At 38.6% G+C, this 18387-nt stretch overlaps 2 protein-coding genes across 3 annotated transcripts; one reads left to right on the top strand and one right to left on the bottom strand.

Moving 5' to 3' along the window:
• The first annotated feature begins 4025 nt into the window (after positions 1-4025).
• fkbp1aa (FKBP prolyl isomerase 1Aa) lies at positions 4026-8085 on the top strand. The gene is made up of 5 exons (XM_059332262.1): positions 4026-4140; positions 4242-4289; positions 5510-5622; positions 6693-6853; positions 7165-8085. Exons 1-4 carry the CDS (start codon positions 4104-4106, stop codon positions 6831-6833), a joined length of 339 nt encoding a protein of 112 aa, XP_059188245.1. The 5' UTR covers positions 4026-4103; the 3' UTR covers positions 6834-6853; positions 7165-8085.
• Positions 8086-9116: 1031 nt separating this feature from the next.
• On the bottom strand, positions 9117-18380 carry LOC131970999 (syntaphilin). Of its 2 annotated transcripts, XM_059332257.1 has the most exons (5): positions 18235-18380; positions 13616-13723; positions 13363-13497; positions 13013-13162; positions 9117-12912 (listed from the first exon to the last, which is right to left on the bottom strand). In XM_059332257.1, the coding sequence occupies exons 2-5, from the start codon at positions 13657-13659 to the stop codon at positions 11664-11666; spliced, it is 1578 nt and encodes a 525-aa protein (XP_059188240.1). In that variant the 5' UTR covers positions 13660-13723; positions 18235-18380; the 3' UTR covers positions 9117-11663. The 2 variants fall into 2 exon arrangements, with proteins under 2 accessions (XP_059188240.1, XP_059188241.1); XM_059332258.1 differs by lacking the exons at positions 13363-13497; positions 13616-13723; positions 18235-18380 and having other exon boundaries at positions 9117-12910; positions 13013-13129.
• Positions 18381-18387: the final 7 nt, after the last annotated feature.

Raw genomic sequence — 18387 nt, 5'->3', positions numbered from 1 at the left:
TCATCATTGTTTTGGTAGTTGTAACATTTGCCGTGGATTCATCATTTGCCTTGAGTTAACCTTGCCTGCTCTTTACAAGCTTCTTCATGTTTTACTAGAAGTGCAGAATCATGCATTATTTATATGCAGCCTGGCTGTGACCCCCTCGTTTGGGAGTATTTAGGCTACGTTCTGCTGTCTGCATTTGTGTGTTCTGCAGTTGTGCTGTTGTGTCTCCTGTCTGGAGAAAGTGTGACGGTCACATGTGTGCACATAATGCAGTACAATCTAATAGCATTCACACGTTCGAGCCTCTCTCTCTTTTTAATTGTTGTTTGTGAGTTTCTGCAAAGCCTAAAAATGAACAGTGTTGTAACAGTAATTAACTTGATCCATGTCCTCAAACTATGCCATGTTGGGTTCTTGAATTTCAGAGAACTGGGCCTAGCAACTTTGAAAAGGCCTTGAATTTGATGTTTAAGAAGGTGTGGGAACCCTGCTACAAATAGCAGCCATGTCTGATCTAGCTGTGAAGTTATTTTACAGAAATTTGAATAATTTTGTTTTCATGTGTTAAAATTGCTACTGTACGCCAAGTCAATGGGATATTACGAGCTAGAAAGGCAGACAATTAAATCAGCATGTAATAAGTAAAAACTTGCAACACATCTTCCTCATGATATGAATTACTATCTTATTAAAGCAAAGTTTCTTTTTTTCTTCTTCCTCCAGACCAGTAGCTACATCATTATCATCATCATCATCAGTCCCAAGAGAAAACGCAGAGCAGCCAACAGTTCTGCAGCCGCCCCACGCTGGTGCGACATCAACTTCACATTATAACACAAAGACCAACACCTTGTACAAATCAAATTCCTCACCAGGTTGTTACAGTCATGATAAAAAAGACAAGTCATCTGTCCATTCAAATGTATCAGAGAGGCCCTCTGCAGAATACAGAAGGCCGAAATCAGTTTGCACATCAAATGTAAATCCTCAGTGCCGTAAGCAGAGACTCAGCTCGCAGAATGAGAGCAGAAATGAGCCGGAACATTCCTTTAGCAGGTCAGATGTGAGATCGAAAGTGTCGTGGGTATAGTCAGATAAAAGTGATTAAAATGATAATTTGTGAGATATTACTTTCTTGTATTAATATGAAGCTGCAGCCAGTTAGCATAGCCTGGCTCTGCCCAGAGCTACAAAACCCACCTACTGGAGATACTGGTTATGAGGACTTTTTGACATAACGAGGCTAACTGTTTCCCCATGCTTCCAGTGTTTATGCTAAGCTAAGCTAATTGCCTTCCTCTTGCATCATTTTCAGCACACAGACATGTCAGTCGTAGTGATATTCTCATCTAATGCTCACCTAGAAAACAAATACTCCCCACATGTTGGATTGTTCCCTTAAATCATGGGTCTCAAACTCGCGGCCCGCGGGCCAATTGCGGCCCTCGTGACGATATTTTGTGGCCCCCACCTTGATATGAAAGTTTAATGTGAGTTTTATATATGGCACTTTAACGTGCTGTGTGTGGAAGGTCCCTTTAATTACTTTTTGGGTCATTTTGTGTCTTTTTTGGTCATTTTGTGTCCTTTTTCAAATAATTTTATGTCTTTTTTGGGTCATTCTGTGTCTTTTTTAAATAATTTGTTGTCTTTTTGGATCATTTTGTGTCTTTTTTAAGTAATTTCGTTTTTTTTCTGTCATTTTGTGTCTTTTTTTAGTCATTTTGTGTCTCGCATCCAGCGGCCCCCAGGTAATTTGAGTTTGAGACCCCTGCTTTAAATAGTCGCCTATACACTTGCATACTGAGTAAAACATAGAAACCCCTTCACATTGTAACACAATCCAATACATGAATCCTGTAACACAACCTTTGTCATATTTATAGCTTTATATTATTTATTGTGTCAGAGAGGTGCTGATTTAACCTCTTGGTTTGTTTTGAAGTAGAATTTGTAGAACTGAATCAAAAGACAGGAGGTTTCATAAAGGTTGTATTCATGGCAGGACTGTTAAAAAAGCTTTATAAAGCTGTAAAATTGAAATGTTTTATGGCATTTTTTGATTAACAAAATCCTGTGCTAAAATTGCCCAGGGGGTAAACAAACGCTCCTGACAGTGAATGTGGTTACAAATCTATGAGTCACCTCTCAAAACCAATTCTTATTGATGCACTTTTCATCTCACTTCTTACATTTTAAGTGAAAGCGCTAAATTAAAAGGAATATTGCTTTATGCAACAAATCAGAAACTTTCCCCCCGAAGGCATACCTGCATGTAGAGTGAGACTCTTGTTAACATTATTTGAATTAATATTTGCTTTGTTTTGCATGACATTTTTCAGCTGAATCTGAAAATGTAATAGTACTTGTCATAAGTACTTATACAGGATTGATGATGATATTGTTTAATACTGATTTGTTGAGAAACACTCACGTAAATAATATCCATGAATTATCCCTCCAGTATTTTGAAAGTTATAAAGAAAGTAAATTGCATCCCATATATCTCTCTGTCCATTTTATAATTTGTCTACTACTATATTTTCTAAATAATAAAAGTTGTTTTGGTAGAGACGAAGCTTTTGCTGTCCTTGTAAAACTGATACCGTTAACGATGGCTCAGTTCCATTAAGCTGTTCCATTGAGCCAGGATCCACATTACCAGGGCCTCCACTAAGTGGAATGAAGCTATCTTTAATGTTACTAAATACACCTGTGTGTTCCTGCTTTGACATATCAAAATGTCTGCTGTGAAAAAGACTATAGCTTCTTTTTGTAAGTAAACTTGTTGCTTGTTGACCACGTGCTTGAAAGTTGCAATGATAGCATTATTTTTTTTCACTGTGCTTGTAAATTTACCATTTTTACACTAACATTCTTCTGCAAAATCTCTGCACCTGTGTTTTGTTGAATAAATAACTTTCGTTAAAATATTTTCCGTGGGCATCAAACTTCAAGCAACACGGTTCAAAAACACTTATGTCCCAAAACAAACCTGAAAAACATGAGGGGATGATTAAGTCATTTAGTTGAAGTTCATCTGAGAGGTCTAATTGTTAGCTGACCAGTGGGTTTGTCCTTACAAACTTTTCCCAAACTCAAAATCCACGGTGATGTCTTTAAATGTTTTCTTGTTTCAGTCCAAGATATTCAGTTTAATATGATGCATAACAGAAAAAGGCAGCAAATCTCCTCTCGCATTTTTGCTTGGAAAATGACTAAAAAATAATCATTCAAAAAAATGAATTCAAATTGGTGGGTGAAAATATTTTTCTGTAAAACACCTAATTAATTAATTGCCTAATTGTTGTCGCTTTATCCTTGCAATCAAATATTTCACACATGCATAACTTAACATTAAAGTTATAATCACGTTTGTATTAAGATGTTCTCATAGTTGGTTGAAAATCTGTTTATGAATGAATCTGTTTTTTTATTTTCTTATAACTTTGTTTCACAAACATAAAAAACATACAATTCATTAAAAAAAGCATATGTATATTCTACGCGGGGACTTACAGTAATATATTTAATAGTTCACAAATATCAACTGTTTTAATTGCTTTTTGGTTGCTGGAGAATTTAATAGAAGTATGTACTAACTGAGCTCATTGTGAAAGGCAACAAAAGATGGTTTTCTTCCAGCATGTTTACATTTATGAATATGAAATTTCGCCATCAGTATGATGGGGTTTATAATAAATATTTCATTGACTTTTCCTTTATTTTTGTTAAAGCCAAAGAGCCCAAATAGTACATCCCTCCAAAACAACTTAAAATCTTTGTCAACATTGCTTGCAACAAAGTTACAAATATCAATCCAGAGACCTTGGACAAAGGGGCAGTACCAAAATAAATAGAGTAAATCTGTTTTGAATTTTGCCTCAATGCTACACACGTCATAAAACGCTTGCTTTTGTTAGTTTAGTTTCCAAAAAGGATTTACACAAACTTACTTTTCCATAATAATATTAATAATAATAATGCCTACATGAGCGACTGATGCGTGGTTTCCCCCCCTCATCTCTGCCCAGCCGCTCGTCAGCAGGCCGCCCTGCCTCCTGCTTCCGCTCGTACTGCAGGCTGGTCAAGAGGAAGGAGACTGAAGAGCCAAAATGGGAGTAGAAATTGAGACCATAAGTCCTGGAGATGGTGGGAATAATCAGCCTTGTTTAACGGCATAATACAGACATAATCACAAAGTATACGGTTCATTTTGACACACGCTGTCTGTTATTTTCTCCTGTTTTCAGGACGGACATTTCCGAAGAAGGGGCAGCGCGTCGTGGTGCACTATGTCGGTGAGTGGAGGCTGGACTAGTGCCAGTATACTGAATGGAGATAAAAAACAATGTGCTAAATGTTTATGTTCTTAAAGCAACATAACTGCATGGGTCCCGTTTGCGCGAGCCGTTCGCGGCTTGAAAGCCCGTAGTTTGCCTGAAATGGGCCAAAGTGGAAACTGTGTTGGAGCTAACGCTAACTATACTAACTGGTTGCATATTGCTGCTTATGCTGGTTAGCATCGCAGCTAACACTCAGTTAACAAATTGCTTGTTTTCTCTGTTTGGCTAACGTTAGCATAGGTGGTGCTAAAGCCGGTCACTTTGTCGCTGACACGTGTCATGAACTAAATGATTTAAACTGTTGTGTTGTCATTATTGTTGGCGTGTAGACAGCACCAGTGGAGCTAACGGTGCCGTGCTGTCAGGGCTAACTAACCCCATGATGCTACCCGGCTAATGTTGGTTAGCTCCTGGCTCCCACTTACCGTTATGAGACTGAAGTTGGACTGATCAACACCCGAGCGAATTTCGAGTGATATATTGATTAAACAAAAACCCGATATGACGTCACCCTGTTAAAATAATCGCCTAACTCGTTTTTTCAAGTTTTGCAGGAAACACAAAAAACTTCACCAAAAGTGTAACATATGACATTTATTGATCATTTCTATCAAAAAGGATGTAACAAGGGATGGCTATTGGCATAGTAATAACACAATAAACAATAAATTATGTAACTGAAGAAAAATTAATTACTTAGGCAATTTTTTGAACATGCCTTTGTGACTTAAGCAAGATATGGTAACACTTTATTTTGAAGGTGTCTACATAAAAGTCACACAAGCCTGTCAGAAACATGACATGACAAGTATCATGAGCTTTAATGTTACTTCAAAGTGTCATTAATGTTCATGACACATCCCATGTCATGTTTATAACACACTCAAAATAAAGTGTTATCATATCTTGCTTAAGTCACAAAGGCATGTTCAAAAAGATGCTTAAGTCACATTTTATTTTGATTTAGGCATAATAAATCCGCTTAAGTCACACACTTGACACAAGCCATTATCTTAAAGGGGTAAAATCACATGATCTGATCAACTGAGGATGTAGATGATTTTACCATAGGTGGCCGGCATCATGAGGAGATGATTTAGGCAAAAAAAAACAATTTTGACAAAAAATGACTTGGGCGATTATTTTTAACAGTGTGACGATATGGTTTTTATCAGGCACACTGGAAGATGGGAAAGTGTTTGACTCTTCGAGGTCCCGGGGGAAGCCATTCAAATTCAAGATTGGAAACCAGGAGGTTATTCGTGGTTGGGAGGAAGGAGTAGCCCAGGTGAGGAGCTTGTTTTTAACTCTTATCATTCTTATCTGCTATGTGTACTACTCAATTTGATTAAAACAGAAATATTTGTTCATAATTGCACATATTCCCAATATATTATTCTGTGAACTCCTGCAATATTTTTTACATTCCTGCACAAAACTGTTTAGCTGATTTATATGGATATATTTCCCTTATTTGTTTCATGTGTTGTTTTTTTTATGTATGCTTCTTGACTGTTTGCAGTACTTGCTTTTGTCTAATATTTACTATACAGTGCTTAGTGTTGGTGTGTGTGTGCAAAGGTTTTAGGGTTGCAGCAATATATGCAGTATATATCAGCATCAGTTTAATTACCAAGTAGGTTTTCACCTACAAGGAATTTGCTGTGGTATATTGGTGCATAAGAACAAAGTACTAAAAATAAATAGATTAAGGCAAGTACTGTGAGTCAAAAACAGCAGCATGAATGGAAAGTAGAAAAATAGAAAAGGGCAACATACAATTGTTTTTTAAATATATAAAAATATAAACCATAGAAACAATATGTATAAATATGATGTTATTTAAATGAGGGAAGCAGCTGTTCAAACTTTGAAGGAATGTGCAAATGTATATCTTCAGTATAAAAAGACATTTTTTAGAAAGGAGTTTGTACACATACTTATTTTAAGGTTCGACTATAATAAAAATATTATTTAACCAAAAACCCCACCTGTTTTTATTCCTGTAAGGGTATTTGTAACTGGTAATAATTGAGTAACATGTATACGGTGATATTTCTTGAGGCAGTTATCGTACCATGAACATTTCACACTGTTGCAACCCTAATATATATATAAACGTATTGGTGTTCATATGCAATTTATTTTTAAATCCTAGTATTTTATTGTCAAATCCCAGGAATATCAGCCGAACAGGTGTTTTAATAAAATATCTCAAAGTTTCAATTTTCCTAAATAGTGTTTTTTTTTTATTGTGACTTTGATCAATATCAATAAAACTATTATTTGTTTTAGAAATGACTTCTCTGTTTTTTGCAAATGGACTCTTCACATGTACCTGTTCCCTCTCCTCCACAGATGAGTGTGGGTCAGCGGGCAAAGTTGATTTGCTCACCAGACTTTGCCTATGGCAGCAAAGGGCACCCAGGGATCATCCCACCAAACGCCACTCTCACCTTTGATGTGGAGCTGATCAGTCTGGAAGCCTCACTTTGTTAAATTCCACTCAAATTTTCAGGGTAAGAATTGTTTGAATAATTTCTACAATCATCATGATTCTGTGCATCATATACTGTGTAGATGAAGATGAATCATGTAGCTTTAAAAGCATCTCCAGTGCAAGTCATGAATGAGTCTGCCTTGTAGTTTTTTCACCCCCATGCTTACGTTAAATGTGTACACATACACTTTAGCCCCTTTCTTAGCCTTTAGAGCTCTGTTTACAGATTACATAGTATGCGCATAACAAGCTTTAGTCTCCATATCCTTTAATCCCCTCTTGCTTCTCCTCCTTAACCACAACACTAACACACCGTTTTCTTTGCTGTAGGTTGACTCCTATCTCGGGAACATGGAGGAACAATGTTACCAGATGATTCCTGCTCTTGATCCCTGCATAGGACCTATGTCTATATCTTCACTAGTTCACTCTCCTTTCCATTTAGATACAAATCGTGTTTTGTCACTTGCTTTAAAACTTTATACTCCATACTATACTTTAGGTTCCATACTGTAATAAGTCATAGGCCATCCCATCCCATCCCATGTATTTTGTCTGCTTTTTGTATTTTTATGGTGTTTTGTTTTTATCTGACTTAAAGATTTACAAATTGTGTCAGCCATCAGGACCAGGTTTTAGATAAGTGTCATAAGTATTAAATCAGTCTCATTCCTGTGGCTCTGTGGCCTTTACACAAAAATTGTATTGATTGCGGGTAATGAATTGTCTTGGATAAAAATAAGAATAAATCGTCTGACACAATGCTATTTCTATGAATTACCTTTGTGATACTTGTTATTGGGTTAAATTAAACATACGGAATACATTGTAACCAGGGAGTCATGAATCAAGCACATTATTGCCATGAACAGCCTACAGGTTTCTGCAGATGTAGGATTTTATTTGTCTACACTGCAGCTTCAATCATTAATTTAAGAGTAAAATGTCTGAAACGTTCACAACTGGACATATTTTGTCTTGTTGACTGCTTTTAAAGCATCTGGGGAAGGTTTTTTTTTTCCTTTTCTTTTTCTTTCTTTTGCCAAAACAAACAGTCTTGTGGGGGGAAAATATTTGGACTAATTAAAAGTTTTCTAAACTTGCATGGTAAGTTCACCCACAGAGATTTGTAGGCACATCTTGGGCTTTGTGATTATATGTGTTTGAAGGAGTTTTGTGTATCAAGCTGTGGATGTTGTAAAAGATCTGTTCCTTACTCGAAACACATTAAAAGAGTAATTTTAACACAAACTGCTATTTTTCTTCCCTTCATATCATATCACACTGTTTAACCTTTAAAATAGGCATTTATCTTCCTCACTGATTTATAAATTGATATGGAGTGTGTTCCAGCACATTACACACATTATAATTATAATAGAAACCTGAGAGAAGCATCTTTTATTTTCAAAACAGATAAAATATCCAAGGCATTTTGCAATATTCTGTTTCTTGTGCAATTATAGCTGATCACTATATCATGTGTTGTACTATCTGATGGAAGGTCCAGTTTCACATGGAGGAGGAAAAGTGACACTTTACACTATTTTGAACATGAGGGAATTGGAGTCGCCCTGGACCTTAAGTCTTAACAAATTGAAAATAAGAAAACAGTGGGACGTGCTATTCCAACCATATACATTTCACTGTTAATTTTCCATTTGAATTTGCCATGACAGCTTTTCTTCAGCCTTACAGTTCACAGCCTTTAGGAATAGTTCACCCCCAAATCAAAAATACATATCTCTACTTTCTCTCTGGAACTATGGCACTCAAAGCGCCTAAAATAGTTTGACAAACTCAACTGAAATAAGATTAAAAAGTGTAGTAGCCTATGTGCACTTTAAGATCTCTGTACACTGTAATAACATCTGTATATACACGTCAGTTTTTTTTTAGATTTTTTTTTTTTTTACCATATTTCTATTTACTTGCCTTTTCATTTGGTATACTGCTTTTGCTGGCAAGATCATTTAGAACCATTTTATAAATATTTGATGTTTGTTGCAATTGAAAAACATAACAAGGTCTGGAGATAATCTTGCGAAATTGGGGCTTGATGTCTGGAAAGAGGCTATACTGTTGAGCTTTTCAAATTAGCGGCGCTTTGAGCACCGCTAATGAAGTGCCATCTAGCTTCATTATGATCTGTCTTTATTCAAACATGTTAAAAACAAACAAAATATTTATAGCAATTATAAATAACAATGATAAGAAAATAAACTAAACAAACAATAACATTACCATTTTTTGCAGAGATTTAGCAAAATCACAATAAACAAAATAATTATATTCGAGCAGATACTCATAACCAAAACATTCTAGTTTGATAAATGGCACTACAGGTAAGAGAAATAATGTGTACCTTTTGATTTGGGGTTAACTGTTCCTTTTCAGGCTGAATAATTGAATTAAACAACTAGTAAAACCTTATTGGAAAGATCTCTGAAATCTAAAACCTTGCCCTTGCATTGTATAATAAGGCTGAAAATGTAATCCGTACATCATAGTTTGCATTTACAATCAATCCATTTTAGTTGATGCACAAAAGAGCCACTTGTAAGATGAATATTCACAGCTATGGTACAAACAGTACATCAAAGTGTTGATCTTTACTTGCAGCTGTGCAAATAGCATGTAAAGCTAGAAAGTATATCACAATATCAAAAACAGTTACCTCTTCAAAAAGGTGAAACAAGACTGCTCATCCATGTCCTTTTCCATTCAAATTACAATTCCCTTTATCTCCCATGATCTTTATAGAAATATGTGAGTGTAGATACACGACCAGACAGTGCATTCACTCTCTCTCTCTCTCACACACACACACACACACACACACACACACACACACACACACACACACACACTCACTCACTCAGGCTTTATTTTTAGATACACACTGACACAAAGGCTATCCTGCTGAAAAGCTATAAGAATTGGGCCTAGTTTGGCATCATCTCTACTTTGGAGATTTAGTAAACTGCAGACTTTTTTGTTCTTTATTTTTAGTTTGGTTAAGCAAAAAAACAAATGTATTAATGTTGCTCCAACAGGATCATAGAAATAGTCTGTACAGTTTTAAACTCCCATGTTTTGTTTATTGGCAAAAATATCATTACCCTGTCTGTTCTGCACCTGAGAACTAGATTCAATGCACATGCTTTTCAAAAGGTAAAAGTCCCAACAGTTTTCAGAAACATTCAGTTTTTTCATTGATGGAAGTGACTCACTGTGCTCTGTAAATCTACTAACTGCTGCTGAATAAGCCAAATAAGTACTGACTGTAATTTATTTTCTGATTTTGTGGGACGATGTTGAACAAATCTCATGACTGTGACTCTCTGATATTCTCTTTTAACAATTATTAAACATGATGATGAAAATAGAGAAGCATTCAGACAATTTCTCTTTCACTTTCCATGAAATAAACTGAATATCTTTGCCCAGAGGACACCATCTAAATCCAGGTAAGGGGCTTTTTATTTCAAGCAGGAGAACCCGACCAGACTGTGGGCTACATGCAAATTCCAATAAAAAGAAAACCACTTAAACTGCAGGCAGTAGCAGCAAGTACATCTGAGTAATGAAGTAATGTACAACTAATCCTTTGTTCTCTAAGGCAAGGCATGACCACAAAATCACGAGGGCATTATGTAAAATCTAGAAATCTTATAAGAGGAGCTACCCAACACATGGCCGTGACCGAAATGTGATAAAGTCAGCTTTGCTGTGGCTGTGCCTGCAGAGGTTGGGGGTTGTTTTCTTAAAGGAACAGTTCACCTCAAAATAAAAATAAAAAAACATATTTTTCTCTTACCTGTAACGCTATGATATTACAATCTAGATTGTTCTGGTGTGAGTTGCAGAATGTTGGAGATATTGGTTGTAGAGGTGGTCTGCCTTCTCTCCAGTGCTGGAAGAAGTATTCAGATTCCTTATTTAAGTAAAAGTACTAATACTGTAAAAGTCCTGCACTCAGAACTTACTTAAGTAACAGTACAAAAGTACCAGCATCAAAATGTGTTAAAGAATCAAAAACAAAAGTACTTGTTATGAAGAATGGCCCCTCACAGATTGTCATATTTTCTAAATATATGATTGGATGATTATTATTGATGCATTTATGTAAGCAGCGTTTGTATTTCTCAAGGTAGGGCTCATTATAACAACTGAATATACTATAATGAGGTTTAATTTAACATGTTTTTTATGTTAAATCTTGACCTGAAAAGTAACTAAAGCTGCCAACTAAATGTAGTGGAGTAAAAAGTACAACATTTGCCTGAAAATATAGTGGAATAGAAGTATAAAGCTATATAAATGGAAATACTCAAGTAAAGTACAAGTACCTCAAAATTGCACTTGTGTGCAGTACTTGAGTAAATGTACTTAGTTACATTCCACCACTGCTTCTCTCCAATACAATGGAACTATAATAATAATGGTATTAATAAAAAATAACATAAATAATGATGACATTTCTGTAGCTCTTTTCTGAACTGCGTTACAAAGTGCTAAACAAATAAAATTGGACAAATAAAAATAAATGAGGCAGATAAAATCAGAATAAGGCCAAAAATGGTCTGTGGTGCTCAAAGCGGCAAAATGTCTCTTTACAGAAATAGTGACCCAGTTTCATAAAGGAAGTACAACAGAGAGAAAATAGTTCCTACATGAATCCGCTCTGTGGATTATCTTGAGTAAGCTCTGGTTCATGACACACCAAAACAATCTAGATAGAAAGATAGCGCTACAGGTAAGAGAAGAAGTATATATTTTAATTTTGGGGTGAACTGTCCCTTTAATGTCAGAGGGAGCAGAAAGTTTCAGATTGGTGCTGTTCCGTTCATGCTGGTAGGTCTGCGGCCCCTGACTGCACTCCGGCGGCGAAGTGAGTGTAGGGCCACGGCACAGCAACCTCTCAGCAGGGAGCCGATATGATACACTGGCATGACTTCCCGTGACGCCCCTCGACACAGCCACGCCATGGTCGGGACCACTGGCATCGCCAAAGCCAACAGATCTACGAGGAAGTATCGGCTCCAGTGGCAGACCTGAGGGGGGTTACCTTCTTCATTTGTACCTTCAGTTTCCTCGTCCTCCTCTATCTGCACTACTACAGCGTCCTGTCTCTCTGGGAGTGGAGCTATAGGGTGGGGCTGGCAGGTGTGGGGCTCCGATAGGATCTTGGTCACCTCCTCTGGTTTGTCGGGCGGCAGCGGCTCGACTCTGTATGAGTGCTCAGGAGGGACCACAGCAGGTAATGATGATGGAGACACACGTGGTTCTGTGGGGCTGATGTCTGCTGTGGCGAAAGAAATGATACTCAGCTCTTCCACACCGGTCTCCTCACACAGCCAGGTCATGGTCGGGCTGCAGGCCTGAGAGCGCACCTCTGGCTTCTTCTCCGCAGCAGGAGAAGGAGTCGGGATGGGATCAGAGGCAGGGGCAGGAGTGGTTGCAGCTGTTGCCGGGGCCTCCTCCTGAGGTAAATGCAGGAACAAGTGGTGATGGGGGAGGTAGGTGTGCCCACTGCACTTGCAGCTGCTACTGAGAGTGTGGCAGGAGTGTGACATTGGCAACACCGCCCCCCCACTGCACAGCCTTTCGTAGGTGGAAGAGCGCGGCACAGTTGGGGGGACCCGGATGCCGCCCTGTGGTGGCAGCTGCTCTGAGAGGAGGGCCGCCTCCAGGACCAGGTGGGTTTGTCCTGATGGGCGAGGCGCTCTGTTTGACTCAGGAGCGTTGAAGCCGCGCTCCAGCTGCAGAGCCTCGTTGCTCAGTCGGGTGTGGGTGGTGGTGCGACTCAAAGTGCTGGCAGGGGAACAGCCGCAGGAGCGAGACTTCCCTCCTGGCCGGGACGCCTGCAGCCCCGAGTATGGTTTGTGGTCATGGGGGTCTTGTTCACGGACAGTCAGGTTGGACCTCACTGTTTCAACCACCTCCTGAAGGTGCTGGATCTCCTTGCGGGCCTCTTTCAGGGCTAACTGGGCCTCCACACGGTGACACTCCTCCTCAATCCAGTCTTCCTGCATCCTGTACAGCTGAGTCCTCAACTCATCTATTTCACAGTCTCTAATAAAGAAAGTGAAAAGCAGAATTTGTTTCTCTTTTACAAAAACAAAGCAAGGCAGTTTAGTTCAGCGAATAGGTGGAAAAGGAGAAAAAGACTCACCTGTGTTGTAGTCTTTCCACATTGTCCCTCAGTCTGGCTCGCAGGTGTCGTATACACACCTCCTTCTGTTGTAGAGGGGTGAGGTACTGCTCCGGGGTTGGGGGCCTGATCCCATGGTTGTCACTGCAGGCTGTGTGCTTTGCCTGACGCCTGAATCAACACACACGGATAAGAAAAGTTAATTTACACAAAGTTATTTGCTTAATCGCGTAGGAGTACTGGCTAACAAAAAACAATGGTAGTGTATTGTTAATGTCTGTACACCAGGAACAAATAACCCTTGTGGAAGTCAAACTGCTACTGAACATGGCCCTGGTTTTATAGTAACTTATTAATAATCAGTGTCTTACCTGGGTGTGCTGGGATATGTCCGGGCTGTTGGGCTGCTCTCTGCTGCCCTAACCCGACCGGGGTAGGTGTGGGTGCTGGATGTATCACTGTGGGAATATCGCCCGCCGCCGCCACCACCAGTGCCCACTGAGCGCCTGGAAGGAAGAGATCACATCACAGCCTCTATCAAAACAGCGAGTAGTCACAAAACCAAATATATCAGATCTTTTACATCATTCTGTAACTGAAGATGTGAGGAGGAAGCAACAGTACCTGCGCTGACCTGAGGAGGGATTTCGACTCGGAGTGAGAGACATTGATGTGCAAGGGACCTCCAACCTCTCTGCTGTCTCTAGAGAGGGACGCTAGGAGCCCTCACTGCTGGATCGAAACGGACGTTAAATAAAATTAACCAATAATAATGTAAATCAAAAATATCCCAATACAAAGTATTTGTCTTCCAGCTTGTGGGATTCTGCATGTGGCCACAATGCGTTTCTTCAGTCTAACCCTAACCCTAATAAGAAAATAGTCTCGGGCAGCAGCAAATAAAGCCTCCTTTCTGTGCTGACACAAAGGGGACACAGTGAGTTCACAGTCAGTGCAGCTGCCTCCCTTAGCTGTGTCCCCTCTGTCTGCAGAGCTGCACACAAACATGATAAACCTTCACATTAACTGCTGTCCAAAAGGGCAACAAAGATACAAAGAAAGTCTGACATTTGGTGGCTGGTAGTTAGAATCGTGTGATGATTTCCTGCCTACAGATAATTAACGATCTCCTGTTTTTCCTGTTTCCTCTTACTATTCTGAACCTCAGACACAATGGCTTGCAAAAGTATTCATACCCCTTGGATGTTTCACCCTTTTGTTGCTTTTACACATAAAAGTAATTATAATTTGGCCTTTTTAAAAGGAATTTGCAAAAAAAAAAACCCCTCTTTAATATCAAAGTGAAAACAGATCTTTACAAGATAGTATCAATTAATTAGAAATATATAAGGTAAAATAAATGATTGCATACGTATTCATATCCTTTAAAGAAACAGAACTAATTCAACAGAGTTCCAGCTAGTTGATGCCAGCAGTGTCACAGTTAGTGAAATGGAGATCAGCTTAGTACAGTTGATGTGTGTCAAGCGATCGTAGTATAAAAACATCTGTGTCCAGGAGGTCCGGTCTCTGGTTCATCACTATTCCTGCTACAATTGCAACATGAAGACAAAAGAACCCTTCTAGCAACTCAGAGACAAGACTATTGAAAAGTATAAGTCAAGAGATGGCTACAAAGAAATGTACAGCTCCCTGGTCATCCCAGAGTTCAGTTAAACTCATCATTAAGAAATGGAAGCAGTATGGCACTTGTTTAAATCTGCCTAGAACTGGCCATCCTCACAAACTGAGTGACCGGACAAGAAGAAGACTGGAGAGGGAGGTCACCAGGACACCTAGGACCACTCTGCAGGAGTTATAAGCTTCTGTGGCTCAGATGGGAGAGACTGTACATACAACAACTGTTGCCGGGTTCTTCACCAGTCAGAGCTGTATGGGAGAGAAAAAAAGCTCATGAAATCTCACCTGGAATTCACCCAAATGCATGTGGGAGACTCCAGGGTCAATTGGAAGAAGGTTCTATGGTCTGATGAGACAAAAACTGACCTTTTTGGCTATCAGACTAGACGATATGTTTGGCGAACACCAACCACTGCACATCATCACAATCGCACCATCTCCAGCGTGAAGCATGGTGGTGGCAGCTTCATGCTCTGGGGATGCTTCTCAGCAGCAGGTCCTGGAAGGCTGCAGGACCAGTCTTCTTCTTGTCAGGTCAGATTGTGAGGACGGCCAGCTCTAAGCAGATTTGAATAAGTGCCATACTGCTTCCATCTCTTAATGATGAGTTTAACTGAACTCTGGGATGTCCAGTGAGTTGACATTTTTGTAGCCATGTCATGACTTACTACTTTTCAATGATCTTGTCTCTGAGTTGCTAGGAGTGTTCTTTTGTCTTCATGTTGCAATTGTAGCAGGAATAGTGATGGACCAGAGACTGGACCTCCCCGACACAGATGTTTTTATACTACGATCACTTGACACACATCAACTGCACTCAGGTGATCTCCATTTCAATAACTGTGACACTGCTGGCATCAACTAGCTGGACTAGCTAAAAAACTAGCATTTTTTTGTAGATACTTTTTTCTGTAGATAGATACTTTATAGATAGGAATTTTAATTTTCCGACGATCCTTAAATGGATCATAGTTTATAAAAGTTTCCGTTCGAAAAAAGTAACAAAAACAAAATTGTGATATTTCTGTCAAAATCACTTTCTCTCTACATGTCTCATTTAAACATAACATTCACTGAAAATCAGACAGAGGACAGGACATGTTGTAAGTAGAGGTTGTTGAAATGCAAAAAGAAAAGTTCAATATGTATAACATGTGGAGACAGTTTTTTTTTTAAACATTATTCATGACACTTGTGGGCCCTTGGAAAATTGTTGTATATATAAATTCAGGTTTATTCCAATTTAAAAAAAATGTATCAGATAAATCAACCTGTGTTTTCCTTTTTTATGATTTATGTCATTTAACTGTGTTATTCTGCACAAATACATACTTTTTGAGTTGTTCCTACTTCCTTCTTTAGCCTTGATGGTGCTGATTTCATAAAGGTGCAGGACTTGTATATCCCAGTGAAATACAAGGCCACAGTGAGCAAAATGTAAAAAGTGCAAAAACACCCTGAAACAGGTTGGGGTTCAGAGGGTTAATAGAGTAGGGGTGCTTCATGTATGATTTAGGTTTGTTTTGTTCTAGATTCCTTAACTAAAGGGGCCTGTTTTAAATAAGCCAGGCTTATTTTACTTTTAATTTTTCAGATCACATTGAAAATGTTTCGACTGAAAATGTCACTGCATTATTTGTATATCATTATTGTTCCTATATGTCCAGTTTGTATGTTTGTTTTTTTTTGTTTTGTTTTTTTGTGTCTTCCTCAGGAATTTCCCCTTGAGGATAAATAAAGTTTGTTTTAATTCAATTGAATAGAAATAAGTCAGTTTAATTGTCTGCCCAACATGAAGGTCTAAATGCTGTTTTAACCAGGAATAAAATGGTTGAAATTGACAGCTGGGTATCAAACCTCGTAGTACATTCAGACTGCCGACTGAAAGTATTAAATGTTGATTTTTGTTGTTGTCTTACTTTAGTCTCAAATTATTCAGGTAATTCTTTGTATTTCATTCAACTAGAAATGACTGAGACTAAAATGACTGTGTCCTTTTCAGCTGTGTATCGAAACTGAATATCAACTGTTGACCGAAGAGCCAAGTATAAAATGCTGGTACCAGATCACTGGTAAGAGTTTTTGGCTTTTTGACTTATTTGATCATATATTTCCATATCAGATTTTTTTTCTAACTATTATCTACTTTAAAAAATGTTTTGATTGTCTTAAACTCTGCTGCATTCAACAGTTTGATACCTAAGTTTAAAAAAAGGGTCAAAATATGTTTATATTTCTCAAGGCTTGGTATCATATTGGCACTAAAGTTGATTGCCAGACCTAGTCCTTTATTTATATTTTGTTAAATTGAAATGTGTCATATTTAAGTATAAATACTGGACACTGGATCAGACATTTGTAATTGTATGCTTTTATGCTGCTTGGCCAGGGCCGTTTTCCCTGAAGTAAGTTTACCAAATAAACCAGGCTTAATTTGGATAGTCTGACTCAATTTCTGTTTCTGGTTCCATAAAACAAATTCAACTTACATTAGGACTATGTTGCATTTGCTTAATGGAACTGAATCAAATAAAAATGTGTCAGACTAACTGAGATAAACCTGGTATTTTTTTTTTGTAAACTTGCTTTATGATGCCCCCATATATTTTAATTTAATGAAACCTGGTTTTTAAAAGGATAAATATACACATGACCTCTGTGACCTCAATAGTCTCCTCTGCTTAAAAGTAAAAGGAATTGTTTCATCTCAGCATATAAAGTTGTCCCGTCACCACCCAAGTTATGGAAAAGCTTTTTTGTATCTTTAAGCAAATATGAAAGCTGGGGACAAAATGTTCTCCTCTTTCTTGAAAAGTCCCAGTCTCAATGCTGCTCTGTAGGAAAGCTGCTGATCTTGGCCTAAAACATTGAGCTGCTGGATGAATCTTTGTACTGGCTGCAGATATAACACACCTCTACCCCGCTGGAAATGAGAAGTCTAAACGAAACAGACGCATATCAATCATTATTTTGTCCTATATTTAATTTCTAGGACGAGGCAGGAAATCTCACCTCCCTCTCTTCTGTCTGCGCAACAAGTGGCAACTACGTTATGGTGAGAAATACGCAATCATCTTACGTAAGTGTGAGTAGCGGTGCTTACTGTGGAGGCGAGCTTCATACAGTAGGTGGATCAAACTGTACTTAAAGCGGCATTTAGACGAGAAGATGATAGTCAGCTGATGATGATGCCAGTGTGAATATCAAAAGGTGCGGGGATCTGTCCTTGAATAATCATTATGAGATTAAACCGCAGGATTTTCCCCCACATCTGTCGCCTACAATAAAGCGGTGTTAGATAAGCAGCCAGGTCTGCTGTGATGATTACAAAAGTGTTGTCATTGGTTTGCGTAGCCGACTGACTATAGAGACTCTCTAAACAGGACATCTAACACACCAGCAGGTACTTTCCATAAAAGAAAACGCAGCCGGGTCGCTTCTGATAGAAACAGCTGACTAACACATGAAGTCCCAGCTGTGTCCTACATAGTTACTTAACAAGGGTATCACCCTGACTCTCAAAACTAACGCCTGTGAACGACATACACACAAACACAAAACACCGACACAGCGTATAATAACGGAGATATTTTAAACTCTACCATTTCGGCAGGTGGAAGTTGCGCATCGTAGAAGAGCCTCGGTTCCCGCCAGACTTGATGGTCGATGAAGAGTCCCTGGTGGCAACAGGAAGAAAAGATGCTGCTGATGCTGATGAGAGTCCATCCTGCAGCCATGAAGCCCGGAGATGAAAT

The sequence above is a fragment of the Centropristis striata genome, chromosome 5 (genome assembly GCF_030273125.1).
Source record: "Centropristis striata isolate RG_2023a ecotype Rhode Island chromosome 5, C.striata_1.0, whole genome shotgun sequence".
Taxonomy (NCBI): domain Eukaryota; kingdom Metazoa; phylum Chordata; class Actinopteri; order Perciformes; family Serranidae; genus Centropristis; species Centropristis striata.
Note: the sequence above shows the minus strand (reverse complement) of the source record. Positions and strands in the feature narration are given on the sequence as shown.